A 25,277-nucleotide genomic window follows, 5' to 3' on the forward strand; every position below is an offset into this window, starting at 1 on the left:
TGCGATCTCGGTCATGAAACGCCCAGATTGTCATTGCAAGCGTGAGGGTGAGAACTTTCCCTTTGCATGCGGGCGGGAGGACACTTGACTCACAAATTCGAATGGGGGGATGTACAGGTTACAATTGTGTGAAAGGAGAGACATACAGAAGGGCCAAGGAAGATGACGTGAGATGCAGACATGAGTCTCATAGGTACAACGACCTGTGCCACGGACGGGACAATGCAAGGGATGTTGGTCAGCGTTGCGCTACAGGATCCAAGTGTCTCGATTGAATCTCTCGCCTCAATCACTCACGGTGAGAAGATGATGCTCGACTGCCTCTCTAGCTTGGCAAGACTTTCTGCAAACTTGTCCTCTAATTCGCCGTTGCCAATGGCCTTGGCCGCCTGCCCCATCTGGCGCAATAGCTCCTGCAGACGGCGGAAAGCTCGGATGATCGAGCCCTCAAACACGTCCGTGAGCTGAGACGAGGAGAGATAACGATCCAACAGGTCAGATAGCTGTGCGACGTCTCACTCGTCCCGTGCGATGACAGCGACTTACCTTGCAGATTTCGGCGAACTTGGCACCGCGACACCACTGCAGCACGGCGTCCATCATCTCTACCTTGAAGCTCTGCACGTATTCGTCCTCATTGATCTCCAGCCTACTCTCCTTGCTGACCTTTGCAATCCTCCTTGCAGTCTCCTGCATCACCCTTAGTGGTGCAGCAAGGTCCTCTTTCAGCTTCACTTGCTGCTCTGACTTCTCAGTGAAGACAAAGCAGCTCAGCAGAGCCGCACATTGCTCCGGTGTGAGGTCGTTGAAGACGCCATTGAAGATCATCTCGGTAAGGAGCAGTTCGTCTCCCGTCGAGATCTCGCAGGCAACACGGCCCTTCTTCTCCACCACGTCCTCTGACGTAGTGAAGCCCAAGCGGCGCAACACTCTCTTGCGACACTTCAGCTCATCGAGCTGGAGGACAGAGTGTGCTGCAGAAATCGTTTTCGACAGATTCTCGAACCTTCCCCGGAGCTTCGCTTTTGCATGCCATGCCTCCTGAATCTCATTGAGCCTAGGAGAGGAATGAAGGTCGGCCTCCTTCATCTTGGTCTCAATGAGACTCATCTTGCTAAGCAGAGTCTTGAACCCATCGTCGGTCACCTTCATGTCCTTGACAGGATCCAGAAGGGGGACACCGCCCTTGGCAGCCGGGAAACGCCTCGCAACCTCGGCGAGATTCTTCCGCACCTGCTCGCGGGCCTCCTTGGCTCGCAGATCCTTCGGCAAGAAGAGCTTGATGCCGCTCAAGCGTTGTACTGTCGTCAGGAGTACCGGTACGACAATGACTTCCCCCTTCTCCCCGGGTGGGCAAGGTGACACTCCTTCGGGAGCCCCCCGAGTCTCAGAAGGACCCTTCTGATGCTTTCCTGTCGGCACCGTGCTGCCAGCAGCGCAGTGCAAAAGACAGTCGACGATGTACTGCGTCTGAGGCTTCGCATCTGGATCAGGCGCTCGTCCTTTGGGCGGCAAGCGCTTCTGATAATTGACGACACAGCCCCATCCAAAGTCAAGGCTTTCGTGCTTGATCTTGATCAGACGGCCAGGCTGCAGGAAAGGCAGAGAATAGGTGGGATGCGAGATGACTTCTTGGTAGTCTTGTCCGAGCAGGTCCAATTGCTTCGCCAATCCGAAGTAGTCGTCCGCTGCCTCCTCTTCTGGAACGACCGCCTGTTTCAAATCTTCTTCCGCCTGTTCTAGCTCGAGCTCAAGTGCGGGTATCGAGGCAGCCGACTGGAATTGGTAGAAGCAGCGCTCGAGCATGTACTCGGGTGATATGCCCTCGACCCTCATCAGATTCAACACCATGTTGTAGCCCAGATGGAATGCAGAGTTCAGCCTGTCGGCCTCACCCTTCACCATGGTCTTCGCGGCTGAGGGCTCCAGCTTGGCGTCAAACATCATGATGACGATACCGCGGTCATCCAGACCACGACGTCCAGCTCGACCTGACATCTGAATGAATTCACCGCTGGTGAGATTGCGCGACTCTGTGCCGTCAAACTTCGTCACGGAGGTAAATACAACCGTCTTCGCCGGCATGTTGAGACCAATGGAGAAAGTCTCTGTGGCAAAAAGAACCTTGAGCAGACCTTCTTGAAACATGATTTCGATTACCTCTTTGAGAATGGGAAGGAGACCACCGTGATGGATTCCGATTCCTCGTCTTAGTAGAGGCAAGATGTGCTCAATTTGAGGAAGGGCTCGGTCTTCCTCGGACAGTGCGGAGATCGCATTGTTGAAGATCGTGCTGACCATTTTCTGTAGAAAGCGGTCAGAGCTTAATGAGTCAGTACATGTACGCCGATGCCCTCATTAGGTCAGCTGGACTTACCTTCTCGTCATCCGTGTTGAATTCAAGCTTGCTCATCTGCAGAGCCAGTGCCTCGCATTCCCTCTTCGAGAACGCGAAGACGATCACCGGATTATTGTTCTTCAGCATGATCATCTTTACGATCTTGTAGATGTCACTTGGCCCCTTCTGACCGCCCTTCTTCGTCTTGCCTTGCTTATTCCTGCCGCTATCCGCAGCTGCTGGGTCTTCACCTGCAGCTTCACCGAGTGCTCCCATTGCCTTCTGGAAGTTCTCTTCCTTGAACGTCCCACGCTCGTCTACAACCAGGTGTATGCCATCTCCGCCAGCCGGGAACAGGTAGTGTTGAAGAGGCGTAGGTCTGAAGTCGGTGTACACTACGTGGCATGGCTGGTTGTGAGTCGAAGCAATCCAAGAGGCGAATTGGAATGCGTTCGGAATCGTAGCCGAGAGGAAGACGTAGCGAACCTTGCGAGGGAGCAGAATGATTGTTTCTTCCCAGACTACTCCACGCTCCTTGTCACGCATGTAGTGGATCTCGTCGAAGACAACCCATGCGACTTCACGCATGATCTCTGATCCGCGGTATAGCATCGACCGAAGAATCTCGGTAGTCATCACAAGACAACTGGCGGAGGGATTGATGGTCACATCTCCTGTCATCAGGCCGACGTCTCCGAAGTCGGCTGTCATCTCTCTGTACTTCTGGTTGGAGAGCGCCTTGATTGGACTTGTATACACCACTCTTTGCCCATTCTTCAGACATTGAGCAATGGCGTATTCGGCAACGACAGTCTTTCCTGCGCTGGTGTGAGCGCTGACTAGCACCGACTCGTTCCTCTGAATACAGTCAATGGATGTTCTTTGGAAGGGGTCGAGGGTGAAAGGATACTCCCTTGCCTCTGGCTCGGGCCGGACGTGACTTGAGAGCGGTACGTAGCCAGAGTAAGCTGGAGGAATGGCGACTTGATGCCGCATGGAGTGGGAGATCTGCATAGCTCCCTTGGATTCACCGTCGTCTCCTGAGCCTTTTGATGATGGGACAACGGTGGTAGAGGTACCTCTGATGGTCTCCTCGCCCATCAGCTCTGCAGCAGCCTGTTGGGCTGCTCCACCTTCTTTCGATGTTCGAGCAGGACCACCGCCTGTCTCGTCCTTGATTGGTATTTCCCTCACGGCTTCTGCAGTGTACTCGTCAGCGATGACGGGGACTGGAGCCACATTCCGCGACTTCTTCTTCTTGGGTGACGAGGATCTGGACTTGGGCGGAGCGGCTACTTGGTCTTCTGATGTTGCTGCTGTGCCGTTTCCAGCAGTGGTAGCCTGGGCGGCAGCAGGGTCTGGGGCGGGGCTGGCCACATCGGAAGTCCTCTTCTTGCCATTTGGTTTTGAGGACGAGGATGCTTCTGGTGTACTCTTCGAGCCGCTAGCCGCTGGCTCCAGAAAGTCAAACAAGCCGTCTGGATCCATGACGAGCGAGATGAGAGGATGAGGAAGGGTGAGCAGGCAGCTTCACGTACGAACGGAAGGAAGGACGCCTTCGCCCTTCACTGACTTCCAAAGTCAAAATCCTCGGAAGGGGCAGCCACGCTCGCGCTCCTCGGTTCCGATCTCCGCCCAGCTGAGCTCAGGCCAACGTCCAAAGACGTTCAAGGGCGAGGCCTCGTCATATCCTCACGCCCTCACTACCACGTCCCCGACATCACACCATCATGGCTTCTTCACAACAGCAGACACAGCCAGACATGTCCCTGCGTCTCGTACCAGGTCCATCAGGCTCATCCAGCACATCCGTATCCTCCACCTCGACCGCGGTCCACGCCGGAATCCACGATACCATCCGCTTCGGCCACCGGAACATTGCACACGAGACTTCGGCTGCTGGAAGCGGCGGACATCACCCCTTGCAGGAGAGACTGGAGAAGTGGGACGAGACGAGAGACAATCTCAAGTTGACTGTGGGGAGGAACGTGTATGGAATGGGCGTGCCGATTAGGACGATGATGGAGAGGAAGGTCATCTCATACGTGAGTACAGAGCAGCAGAGAGCGAGAGCGAGAGCTTGTCAGGGACGATGTGGGAATCCTCATGGCAATTGGCTGAAGCGGCTGCTCTGCATGCTGTACCACTTTACAGGACCCTCATTTCCCCGTTGTTCACAAGATGCCAGGCAGCGGCATTGGCGGCTCGACCAGGGGCGGCTTCTCCCAACTACAGATGGACATCCTAGATGGCAATGACGAGACACTGGACCCAAGAGACTTCTTGCCATGTGAGTCACCCGTTGTAATGTAGATTTTCATCGTCTGGTCGCGACTGACTTGTCCTGAACTTTATTCCACCGATCAGCATATACCTCTAGCGGCCCTCAGGCCGACCTGCACGCCCACATGGAGAGAAAGTATGGCATTTGAGGTGGTATAGATGGAGAAGGTGGTATACATCGTTACATTGTGAATGAGCTGAGTGAGAGCAATGTACAGATAAAGCATCCGATTGGACTGTGACATCAGGAAGGTTGCGAGGGGTGCCCAGGGTAGAAGAGACCACTGATGCTCAAGGCATGACCGCCACGGAGCATGTGCGTCGACGGGCCAGCCCGTGACGGAGGAGTTGCAGACTTGACCACATTGGTGTTTACCTTCGTCCAATCACCAGAGACCCTCACGTTTGGGGTCTCGTTGCACAGGGCTGACGTATCGAGGTGACTCCTCGACCATGTGGGGACGGGCCCCCGTACAGAATCGCCCAAAGCAGGGAGAACGCGACTCTGTTGAGCTTCAGCCCTTCAGCTCAGTTTTTGCTCGATGAAGGGGGTATATATCATACAAAAGTGTGGCCTCTGGTCATGCAAAGCAACCCAACAATTAAGAAGTGTCCATACGAGCTGAGGCGCCGTCGCCGCTACGGCCTCCTTCCAGGTCCAGCAGTGAAGCATCTGCAAAGATCGTGTCATCATCATAATCGCCTGACATCAAGTCGAGCTCTCCATCTGCACCTTGCCGCTGTTGCTGCTGTACAGCATTCTGGTATTGCTCATACAGAGCTGTCTCCTCGTCGAAGAATTCAGAAGGAGGCTCCTCTGTCACACGTCATTGAGCGGCACGGTCAAGGCACGGTCAGGTTTCGTGAATAGGCCACCAAACACCTTCAACATCACCTGCGACTCACCACCCTGCTGGTCTCTCATCTGATCATCTCTCCGCGATTCCTCTTCCAACCACGCCATCTCGTCTGCGCCCAGCCAGCCTAATTCACGCTGACCACTGTACTCCTGAGCATTGAGTAATCGGCGGTACTCAGCAAGCATTACTCGTCGGATGAGCTGTGTTGAAGAAGTGTGTGAGTATCGCTGGTGAGATCATTACTGCGAATGACGCTCGAAAGCCAAGATTGCACTCACTTCCTCATCATCTTCTTGCCAGCCGCTCCCCTCGTCCTCCATGTCGCTCGAAGAGAGGTCGTCGGATCGCAGTCTCCTCAAAGCGTCTTGATCGTCCTCGTCGTCTGCGCCAGCCAAGACGTCTCTGCCTCTTGCCTTTGCTAATGCTCTGTTCCTGCCCCGATCTCTTGCCATGACCGCTTGACATCGCTCTCGAAACCTCTGTCGGTACAGACTCGCTGAGACATCACCATCATCTGTTAGACTACCTGCCACTGCGCCGCCGAAGGAAGGTCGAGCAGCACTAGCTGGTTGCTTGTATGTCGAGCGGCGCAAAGCGCTGGAGGGGCCCGGTCGGAGCGAGGGACCGTCACTCGTTCTGGGGCTGAAGCTCTGCCTCTGCGTCTCCTGAGCCGTGCCTCCCCGCGTAAAAAATGCTTGTCTCCTTGCTTCAAGGACGTCAGCTGTTGTGCTTGGGATCGGATACTCCTTGCTGTGCCTTGGGGATACGAATGACCCAGGGGTTACTGGTCTGGCCCTCTGAGCGCCGTATGGACCTAGAGGTGAGGAAGGTGGCCGCTGCTGGTCCCTTTCATGGGCGGGCGAGCTTGAGGCTGAGGCGTATCTCGCAGGTGCGAGGGGCGATGAGTCCCATGTCAATGGATTTGCCGACTCGCCCATATCAGTCTCATCCTCGTATCGTGGACACATGCGAGTAGGGGGTCCTCAGCGGAAATGACGCGAGCGGAGGTGATCGAGTCGGCGGAGTTTCAATCGCGCTACTTTCGCTTCGCGTCGTGTTGCTCAATTCTCGAACTCGACTGGGATTCCCAAGCTCCTCTGGCTACCTCACCCACACATTACGCATACACATATCCTGTTTCTTTGGTCCGTCGCATATACCCAATCGTCACTGCAAGTTCTGGTGAGCAAACAAACACTCTAGACACACTTCATCTATCCCCTCCCGCTTCATTCTCGCTCTGAGCCCATTTTTCCCCTTTAGCCCGCGTCATGGCACCGCCTCGGAGCGGCAGTGGCGGCGGTAGTGGCTTTCGCTCTGGCAACAAGACCTTCGGCCTGACGTCCGGTAGCAACACCCGCTCCAGAGGTACTTTCAAGCGTCGCGGCGGCGGTCCCTCTCGGTCAGGAGGGCCTTCCAACAGCAGAGATGGACCCGCAGGCGCCCCTGGCTCGCACCGGGAGGCCGTGGCAGCGGCTGGAGCATCCCTCATGAAGGGTCAGGCTGATGGTACATCAGCCGAGGAACGCTTCCAGCAGACTGCAATGAAAGATGAGATCGATGCCAAGCTCGGCTTTGATCGTCTTGAGGCTGGTCCCAGTCGTGAAGCCTGGCTGGTAAACATGCATCCCACGCTCCTACCGCCCAACCCAGCTGACGAAGGTGGTGGCCACCCTACCGGCAAGTCCGCGGTTGACTTCTATTTCATCGAGGACGACGCCTCTTCTTTCAAGGTCACAGTCCAGTACTGTCCATACATCCTCCTCGGTACCAGGCCGGGTACGGAGTCGTTGGTGGAAGAGTGGCTCAAGCGCAAGTTCGAAGGTCTCATCCTCTCCTTCAGCCGCGAACGTAAAGAAGATCTGAAGCTCCCAAATCATCTCATTGGCAACAACCGCATCTTACTGCGACTGAACTTCTGGAACATTCAAGATCTGCTGGCAGTGAGAATGGAGCTGCTGCCTTTGGCTCAGAAGTTCCAGAAGAGGCGTGATGCTGTGGATACCTACGCCGACACGCTAGCCGATGCTGATGCCAACGGTGGAGCAAGTCTCGATGTCGAGATGGAGCAAGCCGAAGTCGAAGCATTGGGTTTCAGTCGAGATCAAGAGCGAGGCTGGGGAGGTAGCGGTGGCAACGGCAAGGGCGGCAAGGGCAAAGGAGGAGGCACCAAACTCGATCCCGAAGATTGCATCGCTGATTTGAGGGAGTACGACGTCCCCTACTACCTCCGCGTTGCCATTGACAACGACATTCGAGTCGGTCACTGGTACACTGTCACCTTCGACGCAGGCACAATCAGCCTACAGAGCGTCCCAACACGAGTCAAGCGAGCTGAGCCGACAGTCCTTGCCTTTGATATCGAAACGACCAAGCAGCCCCTCAAGTTCCCAGACGCCGAAACAGATGTGATCATGATGATTTCGTACATGATTGACGGTCAAGGTTTCCTGATCACAAATCGAGAGATCGTCTCCGAGGACATTGATGACTTTGAGTATACGCCGAAAGAAGAGTACGAAGGCCCTTTCATCATCTTCAATGAGCCGGACGAGATGGGCGTGCTGCAAAGGTTCTTCTCACATTACCGGGAAGCAAAGCCGACAGTCGTCGCCACCTACAACGGTGACTCTTTCGACTTTCCCTTCATCGATGCTCGTGCCACCTTCCATGGTTTGAGTCTGATGGATGAGATCGGCTTTGGGCTCGATATGGAGAACGAGTACAAAAGCCGAACAGCTGCCCACATGGACTGTTTTCGATGGGTCAAGCGAGACTCGTACCTTCCTCAAGGAAGTCAAGGCCTGAAGGCGGTCACTGTGGCAAAGCTCGGATACAACCCCATGGAGCTGGACCCGGAGCTCATGACACCCTATGCCATGGAACAGCCTCAGACTTTGGCGCAGTACTCCGTCTCTGACGCTGTTGCAACGTACTATCTGTACATGAAGTACGTCCATCCCTTCATCTTCTCTCTCTGCAACATCATTCCTCTGAATCCCGATGAGGTCCTAAGGAAGGGAAGTGGTACCCTGTGCGAGACGTTGCTAATGGTCCAGGCCTACAAGGGCAACATTGTCATGCCCAATCGTCACACGGATCCTGTCGGCAGTACATATGAAGGCCATCTTCTCGAGTCAGAGACTTACGTTGGAGGTCACGTCGAAGCTCTCGAAGCCGGCGTCTTTCGGAGTGACATTCCTACGGATTTCAAGCTCGATCCTGCTGCTCTTCAGCAACTCATCGACGACCTCGATGCAGCACTTCAATTCAGCATTCGCGAGGAGGGCAAGTTGAAGCTTGAAGACATCGAGAACTACGATGAGGTCAAAGCAGAGATTGAGGCAATGCTTGTGCAATTGCGAGACCGCCCTCTGAGGAAAGACTCGCCCCTCATCTACCACTTGGATGTGGCAGCGATGTACCCCAACATCATGTTGTCAAATCGGCTACAACCTGACTCGGTGGTCGATGAGGCCATGTGCGCCACTTGCGACTACAATCGACCTGGCATGAAGTGCGACAAGAAGATGACCTGGGCTTGGAGGGGAGAGTACTTCCCTGCTAAGCGAGACGAGGTCAATATGATTCGTAATGCACTGTCGGGCGAGACGTTCCCTGCAAAGAATGCCTACGGGCCGCGGAGGACCTACCATGACCTCGGTGAAGCGGAGAGGACTGCTCTGCTGCACAAGCGACTCGGAGACTACAGTCGCAAAGTCTACCGAAAGAACCACGAGACAAAGACTGTCATCCGAGAGTCCACTATCTGTCAAAGGGAGAACCCCTTCTACATCGACACTGTCAGAGATTTCCGAGATCGTCGGTACGAGTACAAAGGCCTGCACAAGACCTGGAAAAAGAATCTCGACTCTGCGTCCTCTAGCGGCAGCTTGACAGAAGTCGTCGAAGCCAAGAAGATGATCGTCCTGTACGACTCGCTGCAACTTGCCCACAAGTGTATTCTGAACTCCTTCTACGGCTACGTCATGAGGAAGGGAGCTCGCTGGTACTCGATGGAGATGGCCGGCATCACTTGTCTGACCGGAGCCTCCATCATCCAGATGGCGAAAGAGCTGGTCGACCGCATCGGACGCCCTCTGGAGCTGGACACTGATGGTATCTGGTGCATGCTTCCCGGTACCTTCCCTGAGAACTTCAGCTTCAAGTGCAAGAACGGGAAGAAGTACGGGATCAGCTATCCCTGCACCATGCTGAACCACCTTGTTCACGCTAAGTTCACAAATCATCAGTACCACACTTTGGACAAGGACACTGGAGCCTACGCTGTGCATAGCGAGAACTCCATCTTCTTTGAGCTCGACGGACCTTACCGAGCGATGATCTTGCCTTCAAGTAAAGAGGAGGACAAGCTGCTGAAGAAGCGGTACGCCGTCTTTGAACACGACGGCTCGTTGGCAGAGCTCAAAGGTTTCGAGGTCAAGCGCCGAGGAGAGCTGCAATTGATCAAGGACTTCCAGAAGCAGATCTTCGAGAAGTTCCTGCTGGGTGAGACTTTGGTCGAATGCTACGCTGCTGTAGCCAAGGTCGCCGACCAATGGTTGGACATCCTCTACGACAAGGGATCTACCCTTCACGATGTGGAGCTCATCGATCTCATTGCCGAGAACAAGAGCATGTCCAAGATGTTGTCAGAATATGGCAACCAGAAGTCTACGGCCATCACCACTGCCAAGCGTCTGGCAGAGTTCCTGGGAGCACAAATGGTCAAGGACAAGGGCCTGGCGTGTAAGTTTATCATTTCGGCGAAGCCTCATGGCGCTCCTGTCACCGAGAGGGCGGTGCCAGTTGCCATCTTCAACGCGGAAGAGAGCGTCAAGCAGCACTACCTCCGCCGCTTCTTGAAGGACAACAGCATCACGGACTTTGACTTGCGCTCCATTCTTGATTGGGGCTACTACATTGAGCGGTTCGGTAGCGTCATTCAGAAGCTCATCACCATTCCTGCCGCAATGCAGAAGGTTCCCAACCCTGTGCCTCGAATTCGACACCCTGACTGGCTTTTCAAGCGAGTGGCTGCCAGGGAGGACAAGTACAAGCAGAGGACGCTGACAGACGCCTTCAAGAATGTCAAGGCTCCGGCAATCACCGCGGACATGGAGGACTTCGGAGACATGGCAAAAGCTAAAGCAGTCGCACTGGCTGCAAAGCAAGCAGCCAAGGCAGCCAAAGCTGCTCCTCCCCCTCTGCCGAAGATCCCGGACATCAATGCAGACTATCGAGGTTGGGTAGCAGCAATGAAGCCTCGATGGAAGCTGGCAAGAGTGGCCAAGGCCTCTGGCGGTGTTGGCCCCGACGGGCGGATGCTAGCATCGCGAGGCGGTACAAGGGGAGGTCTGATGACTTCACACTTGTCAAGGAGGACTGCAAACATGGCCACTGCTACATGGGACGTTGTGCAGATCACTCCTGCCAGTCGCGCGGGCGAGTACCGCATGTGGATATCGATCGCTGGACATCTTCAAGCCGTTAAGCTGCGCATCCCGCGCCAGTTCTACCTCAATCTGCGGACTGCTCCAAAGCCTGGAATGTTCCAAGAGGGGTACCTCGTGGAGAAGACGACCAAGACGCTCCCTCGCGGTACTGCTTGCAAGCATCTCTACCGCGTGACCGTGGCCGAAGACGTCTTCCGCGAGGAAGAAGCTCACTTCTCCTCTCTGCTTAACCACCCGATAGTCGACGGTGTGTACGAGAAGCATCTGCCTCTGGATGTGAGAGCTTTGATCAAGCTCGGCTCGACATGTGGAATGGACGCTCGCAGTCAGAACAAGCTCAGTCGTGCTCTTGACGCTGGCTTTGAGCTCGAAGACTTGGTCAAGACGTCGTACTCGCCCATGTCGAAGCAAGTCTATCTCAATCGAGGGCAAGGGATCCGTTACTTCTACTTGTACCATGCTCAGCTAGATGGACGTCACGTGCTAGGACTCTTTTCGCCCGAGGGGCAGATGCGTCTTCACATTGTTGACTCTGCTGGTCTGCGACAAGTGCCCAATTTGAGCACCCTATATGCAGACCGCGTAGCCACAAAGAAGAGGCGAGGAGCCTTACAAGACGGCGAGGGAGTCTTCGACTACGAGGACGGTCTCGACTTCGACTTCAGAGTTCACACCACTCCTCAGCGGGCTTTCCGTGCTCTAGCTCGTGACCTTACCGCTTTGCGCACAGCAAAGCAAGGATCAGCCTTGCTCACTATCAGCTCTTCGCAGCCTCAGGAGTACTATGAGATCAATCTGGGCAGCGTCATGGCTGAATTTCCAGTCTTGATGTTCCCCTCTGTCAAGGCAGAGAACGATCTGCCTGCCTTGGGGTGGCAGCTGTACAGTGTTCGCCGGATGATCGCGTCCTACTTCAGAATCTCGACTATGATCAAGCGACGAATTGAAGTTGCGGCGTACTTCGACTTGCCGCTGAGCAATTTGGAAGTCGACTTTGCTGTTCTGGCGGCCGATGTCGACTTTGCTAGACGGTTGACAGCGCAGGACATGGTGTTGTGGTGGTCAAGTGCCCCCGCACCAGATCTGGGCGGCAGAGAGCAGGACAACAACAATGCTGGACAGCCTATCGAAGAGGTAGAGAACCTCGAGATGTCCAAGCCTGGCTGTTACTCTAATGTCGTCTTCGAAGTCAATCTCCGTGATCTCGCCATCAACTCGGTGTTGCAATCGGGAGCGGTCAACAACATTGAAGGCAACGGTGCAGGGTCGATGGCCTTCGACAATGCCTCTCACAATCTAGACGAGTATAGCAAAGGAACAGTCCACTCATCGGTATCCTTTGGCGATTCCACGCTCACCAGCCAAGTCTTCGGTGTGGTGAAGAGTATGGTCAAGTCGTGGTACGTTGCAAAGGTACGAGGCAGGTCGACGGACAGCCCCCTGCTGGCAGACAACTTTTGGAGATGGGCTTCGAGCAATCGAAGTGCCATGTTCGAACCTGCGATGCAAAAGTACCTGCACGGTCTGGTCCGTAAGACTCTTCTCCAATTGCTCGGCGAGTTCAAGCGCTTAGGCTCAACAATCGTCTACGCTAGTGTCAACCGTCTGTACCTGCTAACCAACAAGCCAACGGCGGGCAGTGCAGCTGCCTACGGTCGTTACCTCATGTCTGCCGTCACGAGTCGAGACCTTTTCAAGTTTATAGATTTGGAGATTGTACACTTCTGGGAGCAACTCCTTTGGATGGACTATGCCAACTTCGGAGGCGTCTATGCCGCCGATCCCGAAGCTGAGGTGCCCAGCGAAGACTTTACCGTCGAGGCGAATTGGAATATTCAGACTTTCCTGCCTCCAGCGACACAGACGCGCTTTGCGAACATTGTGGGGAGGTTCATCCGCTCGCTATACGAACACAAGCTGAAGCATGTGCATGTCGTGGGCAGGACACCGCTCAGGGCCATCCAGTCCGCTCTGAACGCCCAAGATGTCACCACAAATGGGGAAGCTGGTGCAGAAGAGGTGGAAGCGGATCTCACCCTCGAGAAGACGTCTCCAGAGGAAGTCAAGTTCATGCGCGAATTCCTGAAGCGACAAGTGACTCGCTGGTTGCTCAAGACGACAAAGGAGATTCAAGAACAGCATCACGCCGCCCTCTCTGACCGTGACGATCCCTCAGCCCTCGAAGAGTGGAGCTTCCCCAATCTCCCCGGTCGCATCGTCCCACCACCAGCCATCGCACGCGCCATGACACCCGCCTTGGAATTCGTCAAGTCAGTCGTGGCCGTCTTGAACCTCTCGCCAGCAATTGGGGAAGAAGTACACGTGCTACGTCGCAACTTGCTCAGCATGCTCTCCGTTGGCGCTTTCTCCAAAGAGGCCGAATGGCGCCAGCCCTGTGAGCCATTCAAGCTTCCGCTAGTCATCTGCTCTTACTGCTCCGAGGAACGCACACTGGACTTGTGTCGTGATCCAGACTTACTAGAGGGACAATGGCGCTGTGGAGGCTGTGCCAATCCTCTGAATAGGGATCACATCGAGTCCCGTCTGGTATCGATTGCCTACTCGTACCTTTCTAGCTTCACTCTTCAAGACTTGAGATGTACAAAGTGTGGAGGGGTACGACAGACGGATCTGGCAACGCACTGTGAGGCTTGCTCTGGAGAGTGGGGATTGACTGTCAGTAGGGTGGAGACGGTGAGGAAGTTGAGGAATATGGAGAGTATCGCCGGATTCCATGGGTTGGGGATGCTTCAGTCTGCTGTCAAGGGCATTCTGAGCGGCGTGTAGGCGAAGTCCGTCGTTGTGGCGTGGGAAGTAGGCGTCGTTATACACTCTCTAGGGTGTCAGTCTCGTGTTCTTTGCATTGTATAGCTCCTTGTGTTCTCATTCTTTTCTCACGTCTCTTGCATACAAGCAATGTCATCATCGTCACAAACACAGTATAGAAGCACAACAGCTCCTCGACCCATAGAGGAGGATATCATATCGATTGCTCACAATCGAAAGAGTAATTGGTCGTGACTGGCAGTGAGTCGTGAACATCAGTGACAAAGAGGGTGATAGAGGATTAGGGAGATACAGTGAAGTGTTCGTTCTGAAGCTGGTTTTGGTTCGCAGTCCCCGTCCCCATCGTGAGGCTCAGGCGGGAGCTTCCATCGTACCCGACTTGCATCGCCTCTTCACCTTTTAGGCCTCGCCCTGGGCAGCCAGCCTGCTCTCTAGGTTCCTCAACGACTCCTCCTTAGCTTGCAGCTCTTGCCTCTTCTCCTGGATCTCCCGTTGCACCTTGAGCTCGATTTCTCGCAGCTTCTCCTCTTCGCGTCGCAGTTGCTCCTCCTTCAGCTTCACTGATTGGTTGGCCAGCTCATCACCTGGGATGGGCGCGTCAGCATAGTCGGAATGCACAGTTCGCGAGAGCTGTAGAGATCAAGAGGGGTGAGATGGCCCTGTCAGTCGGTCACGCTCATTCTCCGTACGCTGGTCCGGTCTCCGCGTCTGCTAGCTCACCTTCTCAGTTCGGTAATTTTCGTACAAGAAGTCGTGTGTAATCTCCTTGAGGTCGGTCAAGTGAGTGTTGAGGAGTGCTGACCTCAGACGCGAGAAGTCCGAGTGCCTGGGGTCCATGACCTCTACTGCTCCCCATGGGTATGTCCTGGCACGGACGAGTTGACCCTGGATGTTCACCTCGTCCTCGGAGCCCACAATGGCGAAGGGCATCAGCTTTCGGAGATCGCTGTTGTCTGCAATCGTGTCTTCGTCATCTTCCTCAACGTCAAAGGGGAAGTTGTAGACTGCAATGCCGTAGTGCTCAATGTCTTCCATGACCTGAGGTAGGGGCAGAGGGGCCGAGTCGTCATGAGCTTGAGCTACCTCACTTCCAATGTTTCGCGGCTACCAGACTCACCCTCTTCTTGAACAATGCACGCTCATCGGGTGTCATGCTGTCGCTCTTGCCAATGACGGGAATGACATTCACCCTCGGACTCAGCCTGCGCATGAGCTCAATGTCCATCTCCCTCAAGCTGTGTCCAGGGGCAATGAAGTAGAGGAGGGCATGTACTCGGTTGTCCCTGAATCGAGGGTTTCGCTTGATCCGGGACTCTTCTGCAAGAATGTCATCATACTGACGCTCGAGGAAGCCGACGATTTCTTGGAAGCTGTAGGGTATGGGCGCCGGGTCAGAGGAGCGAGTGAAGGTGACGGCGTGAGTACCTGCCGTTTGGCTGTCAGGGGACCTCCCCTTGCTCTCGTGCTCTTGTGAGAGTTGAATGTGAGACTAGATTGCTCAATGACTCACGCGTACTCGTTGTCAATGTTCTGACCGAATCCTGGGGTATCAACGATGGTGAGACCAATCCTCATACCATCTTCGTCCAGCTCGACGTTGACTGGCTTGATCCTGATTCCCTCTTCAATGTGAGCGGTCTCTGGGTTGTCTGAGACCTTGTGACTGATGACCTCGGACTCGCAGAGGGTGTTGATGAACGTAGTCTTGCCTGTAGATGTGAGGAGAGGGTTGAACTGGTCTAAGTCAGCGATGCGAAGATGATGGATGGGCCCCTGTGCCTGTCCTCCTTTGTTCACCTGTTCCAGAAGCTCCTACCACCATTAGGCAGAAGGAGACTCCCTTTTTGGTCGCACGGCGTCGTGATGCCATGTTGGTCTGTGTGGGCGGTGTGAGACGTCTGAGTGCGGTGCTCGATGGTACCAGTGCGACGACGAGGTGGGTATATGCTCTCTGACTAGAGTCCTTGTGTGGTGGTTGGTAGTGGTGTGGTACGTCGTTGCTGCCTTGTCCCCACGACGAGGCGGCGAAGTGATGCTCCTGCGTGTTGCGCCTGCTTTTCCATCTCCGCTGGCCGAGGCGCGCCGCGCAATCCATGCTCGAGCCACTGAACCCCTCGCGGCCACTTCCCCCTTTCCGTCGAGGCGACAGGCGGGGAAAGGCAAAAAGTGACCAGGACAAGAAGATACCGGGACCCCAGAGCAACAGCAGCAGCAGCACTGGCGGCATATAGATACGGCCACCTTCAGCAGCAGGTCCCATAGAGCAGCCCACCATGTCTCGTGAGTCTTTGTGAGGAGCACAAGTACCCCTTATCACTCTCAGGCGCATGTCTCACAACCTCCCCTGCTGGCGCACACAGGCGAATCAAAGGTCCTCTGCCTCTACGCAGGCGGCACCTTGGGCATGATCAAGCATGGCTCCAGCGGATACGCCCCCTTCCCAGGATTCCTCACAGAGACGTTGCGCACCCAAACGCGCTTCCACGATCCTCACGCTGACTCCATCTTCTCCTGGAGCGATACCACCGAGCGCTTCCAGCAGTGGTCCAACGCATACAGCCAGAGTAGACCGCCCACTCGGCCCGCCTCACCCACAAGCGCAGCAACTTCAAGGGGAGCCTCGCCAGCTCCTTCACCCGGCCCATCCTCTTCTCTCCTCACAAATGGCCCTCCTTTCAGCAAGCCAATCCAAGTCAGATCTTCTGACCCGGAAGGGACCTCCACTCGCTATGCTCTGTCACAGCAGATCCTCCCTGATGGAACCCTCTCCATGCAACTTCCGTCCTTGGTCACTCCAAAGTCGAGTCACAATGGGCAGCGCATACGCTACACCGTCCTGGAGTACGACCCTCTCCTCGATTCTTCCGAAATGGGTCTGGAAGACTGGACAAGGATGGCAAAGGACATTGAGCTCAATTACACATCCTTCGATGCATTCGTTGTCCTACACGGGACGGACACTATGAGCTACACGGCGTCGGCACTTTCCTTCCTACTCGAGAACCTAGGCAAGTCAGTAATCGTCACTGGCGCACAGGTCCCTCTCAGCGAGCTCCGCAATGATGCCATCGAAAATGTTCTCGGCGCCCTCATCCTCGCATCGTCCTACATCATCCCCGAAGTCGGTCTCTTCTTCGCCTCGAAGCTGTACAGAGGCAATCGATCGAGCAAAGTCAGTAACAATGCGCTCGCTGCCTTTGACTCGCCCAACATGGCACCGCTGGCTCGAGTTGGCATCGGAATTGATGTCGCTTGGCACCTAGTAGAGAGGCCGAGGACAGTCAAGCCGTTCCGGGCTCACGAGAGCATGAGCGCAGACGTCGCTCTTCTCCGGCTCTTTCCTGGTATGCCGACGCATACCATCAAACATTTTCTGAAGTCCGGTCTGAGCGGCCTGTGTATAGAAGTGAGTCTGTCGTTACCGTGTTCCTTCGCTCATGACCTGATTTGCTGACTCTTGCACTATCATGTGACAGAGTTTCGGAGCTGGTAATGCGCCCAGCAGACCCGATCTACTAGAAGCCTTCAGGGAGGCGACGGAAGCAGGAATGGTCATCATCAATATCACTCAATGCCTTCAGGGCGAAGTCTCCGCAATATATGCCGTAGGCAAGAAGCTGGCCGCGGTCAATGTCGTGGCCGGTGGAGACATGACGCCTGAGTGTGCCCTGACGAAGCTAGCATATCTGCTCTCGAAGCCCGAGCTCTCGAGACAGGAGGTGCGCGAGCTCATGGGAAGGTCACTACGCGGCGAACTGACGGGCTCGTCTTCATCGGCCAGCCTCGCAAGAGGTAGCTCTGCCAATCGCAGAGCAACGACGACTGACAAAGCAGATGGCGGTAGTCGAGCGCGGATGTCCGACCTACTCGGCAGGATTCTTGAGAGGCCTAACGAGACCAACGAGGATGACTCTGGTGGTGACGAGACAGGGGAGGCTGGATCGAAGACAGCGCTCGAGTCTTCCACCGAGGGGAAAGCCCTTGAACGGGAGATCGCCAGCGCAGAGCGCGCCATTCTACCATGTGAGTTACTGTTCCCCTCGCTACCTGACGTCTTGGATAGGCTACTGATACCATTCCATCCTATGCAACAGATCTCATCCATCGAGCGGCAGCATCAGCGGACGTCGCCTCGCTCGAGTGGCACCTCTCCGCCCTCCCCCAGTTAGAATCAGCGACCATCTCTACTCCCTCCATCCACATTTCCACTCACGACGGTAGCAGACAGGAAGACGTCTCTCAGTCCTCAGCCACTCCTCATCAGTCGTCTCACAGAACACCCTCTTCCTCTCGAAAGGGCGACCCACGCAACTCTCTCCCGCCCCTGGACTCGACCTACCCACTGCACGTAGCTTCCGCCTCGGGTCACGTTGCATGCGTCGAGGCGCTACTGCAAGCGGGCTGCTCCGTCCATTTGAGGGACTATGGTGGCCGCAGTCCCCTCTTTCTCGCCGCTTCGGGCGGTCATGTAGAAGTAGTCGCTGCACTGCGCGGTGCTGGAGCTCATCTTGCTGCTGGAGAGGCTCCGGATGGTGAAGGTGCAAGCGCAATTAGTACAGAGATCAGGGGTAGAAGTGGAAGTTCTGGTCGGGAAGAGAAGAAGAGGTCAAAGGAGGCTTGGGAGGTGGCGATGGGATAGATTAGACTCGACTAGATGAGAGAACAAACGTCATCACTGTGGAACGTCACTAGGAATGTATAGTATAATGCCAAGGCCGCAAAAGGTACAATAAGAGACATCGACTCGCCTTCAGATACACTCAGAGACATCGACCCGCCACCACAGAGAATCTTTTCACCCTCTCCGTTCCCTCACCCTGTTCCTCCTCTCTTCACCCTCTTCTTCCTCCCTAAGCAACCTCTCCACCTCTCTCCAAGGTCTACTATCCACATTCATATAGCAAAAAGGTCCTACGGGACTGGCTTCTTCGTCTTCAACATCGCTCCAGATTCCATAGATGGGTGCTCTGGTTCCCGGTGGACCAGCCTGAGCACCTGAAAGGGACCAGCGATCCTGCCCATCGTAGGCGTGCGTGATCTTCCAGTGCACGCCGGCAATCTCAGGGAGCCACTGACCCGAAGAAGCGTGGAAGCGGGTGAGTTTTCCATCGGTGGCGTACACGGGGCGGACGTACCCATGTGCTCGACCGCGCAATTGCGGTGGCTCCTCCTCGTGGTGCGTGAGGGTATGGCCGGTGAAGCGGAGCGTGGGGAATTCCGGATCCTCGGGACCGTTGGAGAGGGCTTCCTCTTCACCTTCTTCGAATTGAGCGGTCTGACGCTCCATCGGGTTGAGCTCAAGACGGAGCTGCAGACAGTCTCCTACGGCTTCCTCGTGACGCATAAGGCTGACGCCATTCTGCAGAGCGGTGGGGTCTTGAGCTAGAGAGGCATTGTAGCGTAGGAACATCGGGTAGTCGCTGAAAAAGTAGGTGCCAACCCATGTCGAAGTCTCGGCTCGCGCCCAGTCATAGGGCTTCTCTAGGCCACTAGATTGAGGCCGAGGCTGGGCCTCGAGGACGATGCCACTGTCGTCGTCGTCGGTGGGCTGAGTAGCTTTGTTCTTTGTCTCTGCGTTTCTAGCCTGCTCCACCTCTCCTCGAGAGAGATGCCAACCACACGGCGGTTCGATAAGACGTCGTGAGCGGAGGTGGACGCACGCATCTCGACCACTGTATCCATTGGCAGCATCGCCTCTAGCACCACGGGGCAGCTTGAAGCCCCGGCCCCAGAACATCGTCGTAATTGCGCTGGTCAGACTGCAGTGTACAGCGACCATGATGGCTTCGAGCAGGACCCAGTCGATGCTCCGCTGCCTCTGCCAGACCAAGGATCGTTTGCGAGGCTGAGACTGCCAGACAGGCCGGGGGTTCGGCTTGTCGGGGTCTTCGCCTGCTTCTAGTCGACGGATGCGCTCCACTGTGTTGCGCACTTTTGACCCAGAATAGGCTGCGACTTCTTGCACCATCTGGGCGAATCTGTCTGCTCGACTGTTGTCGTCGAAGAAGGGGAAGCCCTGAGAACTGTCGTCGTCGTCATCCTCGTCCTCCTCTTCTTCGTCGCCTTCTTCCACAATCTCGTCGATATCGATGACGCGAGGACTGGCCCAGCCCGTCGAGGTTACAGGGGAAGCATCCCCCGCCTCCTCCCGATCTCGGCGAAGGTCCTCGACTTCGTCTTCTTCAATCTCCACCACTGGATCATCTGGACCTGGGCCCGACCCAATGCTGTCGTCATCGTCAGACAGGTGTGCCTCGCCGCTATCGTCCATGTCGACTGCTGCGAACAAAGGCAGACGTTCTGCGAGATGCATCGGGAAACCTTCCGGTGTCACCCCATGGCGGCGACTCAAAGGAGCATCGGTAGCTCTGAAGGGCAAAAAAGGTCCGTAGGCATTCTCGTACGAGTATCGTCCCACATCGTAGATCTTCTCCTTGGCACGACTGCGAAGGTCACGGTAGCCCGCAACTCCGTTTCGGGAGCCCAGTCGAGCCCACTGACACAGATCAAATTCATCGGTGTCTTCCTCTCCGGAGCCGTCGAGGAAGCCGTTGCCATCATTATTGTCATCGTCATTCGCATTTGCACCGTTGACGAAGTGCATGTCCACATCTTCCCCTGCATCACCTCGCAAGGGTCTGGAAGGAGCTGGGAGCGCCTGTGCAGATTCGCCTGCATACTCAGGCTCAACCGATTCGTAGCGCATCTCCTCGTCCTCCTCAGCCTTTCGCCCCTTTTCTCCAGCTCTTGAGCCTCGCCTACGCTTCTTTGGAGCGAGACGGTCATGGTCTCTTCTCCAGACTCTGCCTTGCCTATCTGAGATCAAGGGTGGGTCCATCCTCCTCACTCCGTACAAGCAGTGGAGCTCTGCTGCGAGCTGCTCATCGAAGGATACTTTGGTCAACGAAAAGTCATCATTACTGTCCTCCGTTGGGTTCTTGAGGAAGCCCCACAGGGAAGAAGGGACTTTTGCTCTGCGGATGCGTGAGGAGCGCCGAGTTCGCTGGTCTGTCTTGGATGCTGTAGGCTTCTTCGATGATGACGGCGATGATTCGGCGACATTCGAGCTATTGCTTTTGGCCCCATACCCCTTCGAGCTACGCTTGTTTTCGATTGGGTTCGCCTCTTCCTGCTTGACAGCATGCTGCCAGTCGTGAAGGTTAAGCACATCTTCGCGAGGGTAGACAAAGGTGGCCCACCTCAAATCGCCCTCGATATTGGAAGGAAACATAGAAGCAAAGGTTGCAGCGGTCTGGCTGGACGGCGAGTCGCCATTGGGATTCGTCTTGCTAGTCTGACGCCGGCTGCGACTCCGCAGTGCGGCTATGAGTGTGGGCAGCGTCGTTGAATGGTCCAGTAGCTGAGATGACACGAATGTGATGGTACTCAGCTACAGCAGTACTCGATCGATGCTGATGCTCCACCCACTCACCATGCTATGTAGACTGGTTGTTCCCCTGCGAAGATCGCTCCTAGCCTTGCGCCTCTGCTTGACCAGCTCTTGCATAGAGGGCAAAGCACTTCCTTGTGTCTCCTTTCCCTTGCTGGACGAGGCGATTGGAAGGGGATCGAGATCATGAGAGAGGTCCCATCGGGATAGGTAGAGGTTCCGCCAGAGGCCAGAGGAAGTCTCTATGAGGTGGTTGAGGTGAGAGCATGTCCTGCCCAACGCCGACACATCGCGGGGGTCGAGTCTGGAGAGGATGTCGATGATGAGCTCGTGGGGCAGCCCCAGCAGCGACGAAGAGGCTGCGCCTGTGTCGGCCTGCGGCATGACAGTCATGCTTGTGGGTCTCCGTAGATGGTTGCGAAGGAGTGGTGGTGGTGAGTGCGGGTGTGAGACTGAGCTGAGGCATCGCTCCCTCGCCTCCTCTCGGCCGTATCCCTGGGATGACGCCCCCCCGCGCACTTGCGCATGGGCCATGTCAAAAAGGCACCTCGACGCTGACGACTCCTCGCTGCTTCCGTTCCTTGCGGCGCCATACGTGTGTACTGCAGCACTCACTCCCTCACCATGACCGTCCCCTCGTCGTCGTCCTTGCCACGCTACTGCCATCCAATCTCAGCGAGTGCATCATTGCCAGACTTCACAGGTCATGTCCTCGTCGTGCCTGTCGTGTCGCATGCCTGCATTCCACAGCTGGCGGTAGACCTGCTCATCAACAGCCCCGAGCTCAAGCTGCAGAGAGTGGCCAGGCTCGATGCGACTAGAGATCTGATTCCTTTCGTAGGATCCGACGAGGGAGGAAATGGAGGCCTTACCACGTCGCTGGAAGGTGAGCAGCTCTGAAAGAGATTCAGCATCGACCACAGGTGGCTCACACCATGAATTCCACCTATCCACCTCAGTCTACTCCGACCCCTCTTCAAAGCTCACTGTCATTCAGCAAAGGAGTCCGGTCCTCAAGGTGAGCTCTTTCGAGTATCATCTGGCTTTCCTAGTTGCGTCATCCATCTGACTTCTACCATCCTGCACTCCTATAGGCGCGCAAAAGGCCCTTCAGCAAGCGCTTCACATCCTGGGTCCGCTCCCAAGGTTTTGCCCAAGTCCTGATCCTATCTAGCGTGGACAATGCCCTTCGTACAGAGGAGGAGATGAACTCGCAACAGTCCCTCTTTCGTCACATATCTGTCTCGTCGACCTCTTCTTCCTCTACCTCGAGTGCTCTACTAGCGCAACTGAGTGCATCTGTTCCAGAGCTGGGTCACTTCCCGGGCAAAGAGGGGGAGAAGGAGACGCCCATCCCTTCTTCCTCGACGGGCATCACAAGACGCCTGCTAGCCGACCTTACATCCACAATACCTTCAGATGAGACTGCTGCAAAGACACCAACACAACTAGACGTGGGCGTGTTGCTCCTCTTCGCTGCAGAGGGAGACAATAGGCCCGATGCGCACTACCTCGCAGGAGCAGTCGCAGAGCTGCTCAGAGGGACAGGGACAGGGACGCAAAGCAAAGGGCAGGCGTCCAGCTTCCGCTTTGCGGAGCCGCCCAGCTGGGCGGGTCTTTTTGGTAACAGCTTCGATCAGGCTCTCTTCGGCTGAGAGCTGGACCGGAGAGGAGAGATGTATAGCTTCGTCTGAACCGCTTTGCATTGCAATGCTCACACTTCGAAATCAATCTCTGAGGAACGATATGATGCATGCGATTAGATATGAGGCTAATATATGATGGTAGTAGATGGTGAATGAGAAGCAGTGTGACTATAAGATGCATATGAGAGTACCAGAGAGAGGAGGGAAGGAGACATAAATGCAGTAGGCTATGTACAGCATGGAGCTTATTTGAACGTTACTTGGCATATTAGCATAGTCAGGAAAGGAACGCGAAGAAAGAACTGCACGAGCGTCATGCAGTGGAGTAGTGAAGAGCGCTTCAAATCTCTTCTCGCAAGGACGTCACCACTACCTCACCGCCACTGGCACTTGCAATGCCAAGTCCGAGTCAAAGGGCTGGCACCTCTCCCCACCAGGTACCAGGTCGCCCCAGTAGACGACTGCTCCCCTCTCGAGCAGTCGGGCAGAGTTCATGCCGCTACCCCCGCTCTTGCTCGCAGCAGCGGCAGCAGCAGCAGCCTGCTGCCTGCGTTGCTCTCTGACAAGCGAGGCAGCCGAGAGAGCTCTAGCTCGTCCGCCGCCTACATCGAACTTGTCCTGCTCCAGCTCGTCGTAGAGGTCCGTGTCGAGCTGCATCTGCAGTTCCACCTCGTCCTCTTCAGGAGCGGCAAGGTCCAGATCGAGGAATTCGTCGCCGTCGCTCAAGTCATCCTCGATCTCTTCGGGTCGGATGCCATTCATGCGCTGCCGGTGGATATGGAAAGGGCCAGAGCGGTCGATGTGTACCATGCGCACGTTTCGTCGGGCAGGACGAGCGTATCGGTCGAATGGCGCGTTGTCCCTAGTCAGAGGTGAGCCTCGACCCCAGTGGAAGGTGTTCATCACTGCATTCGAGTATCCTCCGTGAGCGATCGAAGAGGCCAGCTTGCGGTCCTTGTTGGTGTTTTGAGGAAAGGGACAAGGCGTAGGCGCGCAGCGCACCCCGGCTTCGCCTGGCACGTAGCGTCTCTCCCTTGCTGTGATCTCGGAGCAGTGGAGAACTGTACGATGGCCGTTAGAGCCCTTCTTTTGATCCGTTACGCTGGCAGTACACCTGGCACATGGAGAGATGATGTGGTAACCGATCTGGGCACCACAGCCGTAGCAGCCAAGGGTCTCGGTGAGGCAGTCGCATGTCCTTTCCACTTGACGCTCTGCGGGATGAGCGCTTGAAGAGGCGGATCGTGTGAGGCTGCGGTCTGCATTCCTGTAGGAGGCTGGGTAGAGGGGTCCTACATTGGACGGCATGACGTCGGTCGAGAAGAGAGTCACATGAGGCTTGAGCAGCAGAATAGCCTTCATTCCCCGGTCGGAGAGGAAAGAACCACAGCCCTTGCAATTGAGCAGGTAGACGGGATGATCCCTTTGCTGAGCAGAGTTGTCGGCTGTGGTGTCTTGGTGACCCTCACGTCCGCCTTGTGCCGGTCGAGTTGCTTCTCTGTGAGCTTCCCTGTCACTTTGCTCCATTCCTCTTTCCCTCGCGAGTCGCTGCCTGAGACGGAGGCGCTCATGCTCTTGCTGTAGGTACAGATGCTCTTGGCGCGCAAGCTCCACTTGGCGTGCGGCTTGTGCCAATGCTCCGTCTAAGTCTCGCGTAGACATGCTGCTACGGCTGGCGTCCATGCTGCGTGGTTGAGAGTGCTGGTAGGTGTGATATTAGACGGGGTAAGGTGATGGGAAGGTGCTTTGAGTTGCGCTATATGCGAGCTGAGAGGAAGATGAGGTGTGTGACAGTGACTATGTAAACGGGAATGCTATGCGTGAATGCAGGTGGAACAGTACCCAATGTGCAATGGGATCTGTTCGACTGAAGAATGTAGTGTGTGATGGGAAAGTAGGAGACAGAGGGGGTCAGAGCGGGGCCAAGGGATGCTTGCGATGTTATAAGAGGAGCGGATTGCTAATCCCATCAGAGCATGGCCATGGACGGCAAGAAGAGGTGGCTGTGGGCTGTCTCTGGAATCATCTTGGCTCTGAGACAATCAAGTCGCGAGTGATGCCGAGGGAGTAGCTTGCTCAACCAGGCCTTTGTCCGCTCCTTTCCCCCGAGACGGGTGTGTGGGTGTCTCGTCGTCGGAGCATGGTATTGTCAGGGAATCAAGGTTCACGGGTGAATCGTGTGCCATGTGCCTGACGCAATGCTCGGGCGGGACGCCAAACCTTGCTGCCATGCCGCGGACGCTGCTTCTCCGCTTGCGTTCCCAAAGCACCACGCCAGTCGCGGCCAACCCGCAAGGTGCCCCCCCTCATCTCCGCCATCAACGCCGCCAGACCCCCTTTGGAACTCCCTCGCACTTGAGACATCCCCCTCGGAATCTCCCGCCAAGGGTGCCATCCTCTGTACTAGCCAAGCCTGACCAACCGGCCAAACCCTGTTGCTCTGCACCTCCGCGGAGCTGAAGCTGCTGCAGCGTGGGGCCAAATTATTCTCCGAGGGCCTGTCTCGCATTCTGTCGG

At 55.7% G+C, this 25,277-nt stretch overlaps 9 protein-coding genes across 9 annotated transcripts; 4 read left to right on the forward strand and 5 right to left on the reverse strand.

Moving 5' to 3' along the window:
* Positions 1-15: 15 nt before the first annotated feature.
* BCV69DRAFT_281198 (antiviral helicase) lies at positions 16-3,868 on the reverse strand. Its single transcript, XM_025491893.1, has 4 exons — positions 2,378-3,868; positions 547-2,304; positions 298-464; positions 16-203 (listed from the first exon to the last, which is right to left on the reverse strand). Exons 1-4 carry the CDS (start codon positions 3,824-3,826, stop codon positions 188-190), a joined length of 3,390 nt encoding a protein of 1,129 aa, XP_025349352.1. The 5' UTR covers positions 3,827-3,868; the 3' UTR covers positions 16-187.
* Positions 3,869-4,049: 181 nt separating this feature from the next.
* On the forward strand, positions 4,050-5,233 carry BCV69DRAFT_281200 (hypothetical protein). The gene is made up of 3 exons (XM_025491894.1): positions 4,050-4,383; positions 4,493-4,628; positions 4,706-5,233. The coding sequence occupies exons 1-3, from the start codon at positions 4,069-4,071 to the stop codon at positions 4,768-4,770; spliced, it is 516 nt and encodes a 171-aa protein (XP_025349353.1). The 5' UTR covers positions 4,050-4,068; the 3' UTR covers positions 4,771-5,233.
* Positions 5,234-5,542: 309 nt separating this feature from the next.
* Positions 5,543-5,920, reverse strand: BCV69DRAFT_281203 (hypothetical protein; the record flags this gene model as incomplete). Its single annotated transcript, XM_025491895.1, has 2 exons — positions 5,760-5,920; positions 5,543-5,681 (listed from the first exon to the last, which is right to left on the reverse strand). Coding segments are annotated over exons 1-2 (181 nt in total), but the record flags the coding sequence as incomplete, so codon positions are not given.
* A 665-nt stretch (positions 5,921-6,585) lies between these two features.
* BCV69DRAFT_281204 (DNA polymerase epsilon catalytic subunit A) lies at positions 6,586-13,875 on the forward strand. Its single transcript, XM_025491896.1, has one exon. The coding sequence runs from the start codon at positions 6,753-6,755 to the stop codon at positions 13,722-13,724; it is 6,972 nt and encodes a 2,323-aa protein (XP_025349355.1). The 5' UTR covers positions 6,586-6,752; the 3' UTR covers positions 13,725-13,875.
* A 79-nt stretch (positions 13,876-13,954) lies between these two features.
* Positions 13,955-15,571, reverse strand: BCV69DRAFT_281206 (Septin 3). Its single transcript, XM_025491897.1, has 5 exons — positions 15,522-15,571; positions 15,235-15,433; positions 14,842-15,094; positions 14,445-14,762; positions 13,955-14,354 (listed from the first exon to the last, which is right to left on the reverse strand). Exons 1-5 carry the CDS (start codon positions 15,544-15,546, stop codon positions 14,124-14,126), a joined length of 1,026 nt encoding a protein of 341 aa, XP_025349356.1. The 5' UTR covers positions 15,547-15,571; the 3' UTR covers positions 13,955-14,123.
* A 326-nt stretch (positions 15,572-15,897) lies between these two features.
* Positions 15,898-18,471, forward strand: BCV69DRAFT_267418 (asparaginase-domain-containing protein). The gene is made up of 4 exons (XM_025490831.1): positions 15,898-16,004; positions 16,085-17,130; positions 17,201-17,747; positions 17,819-18,471. The coding sequence occupies exons 1-4, from the start codon at positions 15,998-16,000 to the stop codon at positions 18,361-18,363; spliced, it is 2,145 nt and encodes a 714-aa protein (XP_025349357.1). The 5' UTR covers positions 15,898-15,997; the 3' UTR covers positions 18,364-18,471.
* On the reverse strand, positions 18,372-21,553 carry BCV69DRAFT_292722 (hypothetical protein). The gene is made up of 2 exons (XM_025493809.1): positions 21,157-21,553; positions 18,372-21,084 (listed from the first exon to the last, which is right to left on the reverse strand). Exons 1-2 carry the CDS (start codon positions 21,505-21,507, stop codon positions 18,520-18,522), a joined length of 2,916 nt encoding a protein of 971 aa, XP_025349358.1. The 5' UTR covers positions 21,508-21,553; the 3' UTR covers positions 18,372-18,519.
* A 148-nt stretch (positions 21,554-21,701) lies between these two features.
* BCV69DRAFT_281210 (hypothetical protein) lies at positions 21,702-23,099 on the forward strand. Its single transcript, XM_025491898.1, has 3 exons — positions 21,702-22,000; positions 22,074-22,132; positions 22,209-23,099. The coding sequence occupies exons 1-3, from the start codon at positions 21,739-21,741 to the stop codon at positions 22,767-22,769; spliced, it is 882 nt and encodes a 293-aa protein (XP_025349359.1). The 5' UTR covers positions 21,702-21,738; the 3' UTR covers positions 22,770-23,099.
* Positions 22,950-24,684, reverse strand: BCV69DRAFT_135994 (hypothetical protein). Its single transcript, XM_025489256.1, has one exon. The coding sequence runs from the start codon at positions 24,441-24,443 to the stop codon at positions 23,130-23,132; it is 1,314 nt and encodes a 437-aa protein (XP_025349360.1). The 5' UTR covers positions 24,444-24,684; the 3' UTR covers positions 22,950-23,129.
* Between the last annotated feature and the right edge of the window lie 593 nt (positions 24,685-25,277).

The sequence above is a fragment of the Pseudomicrostroma glucosiphilum genome (assembly GCF_003144135.1).
Source record: "Pseudomicrostroma glucosiphilum strain MCA 4718 unplaced genomic scaffold BCV69scaffold_3, whole genome shotgun sequence".
NCBI lineage: Eukaryota > Fungi > Basidiomycota > Exobasidiomycetes > Microstromatales > Microstromataceae > Microstroma > Microstroma glucosiphilum.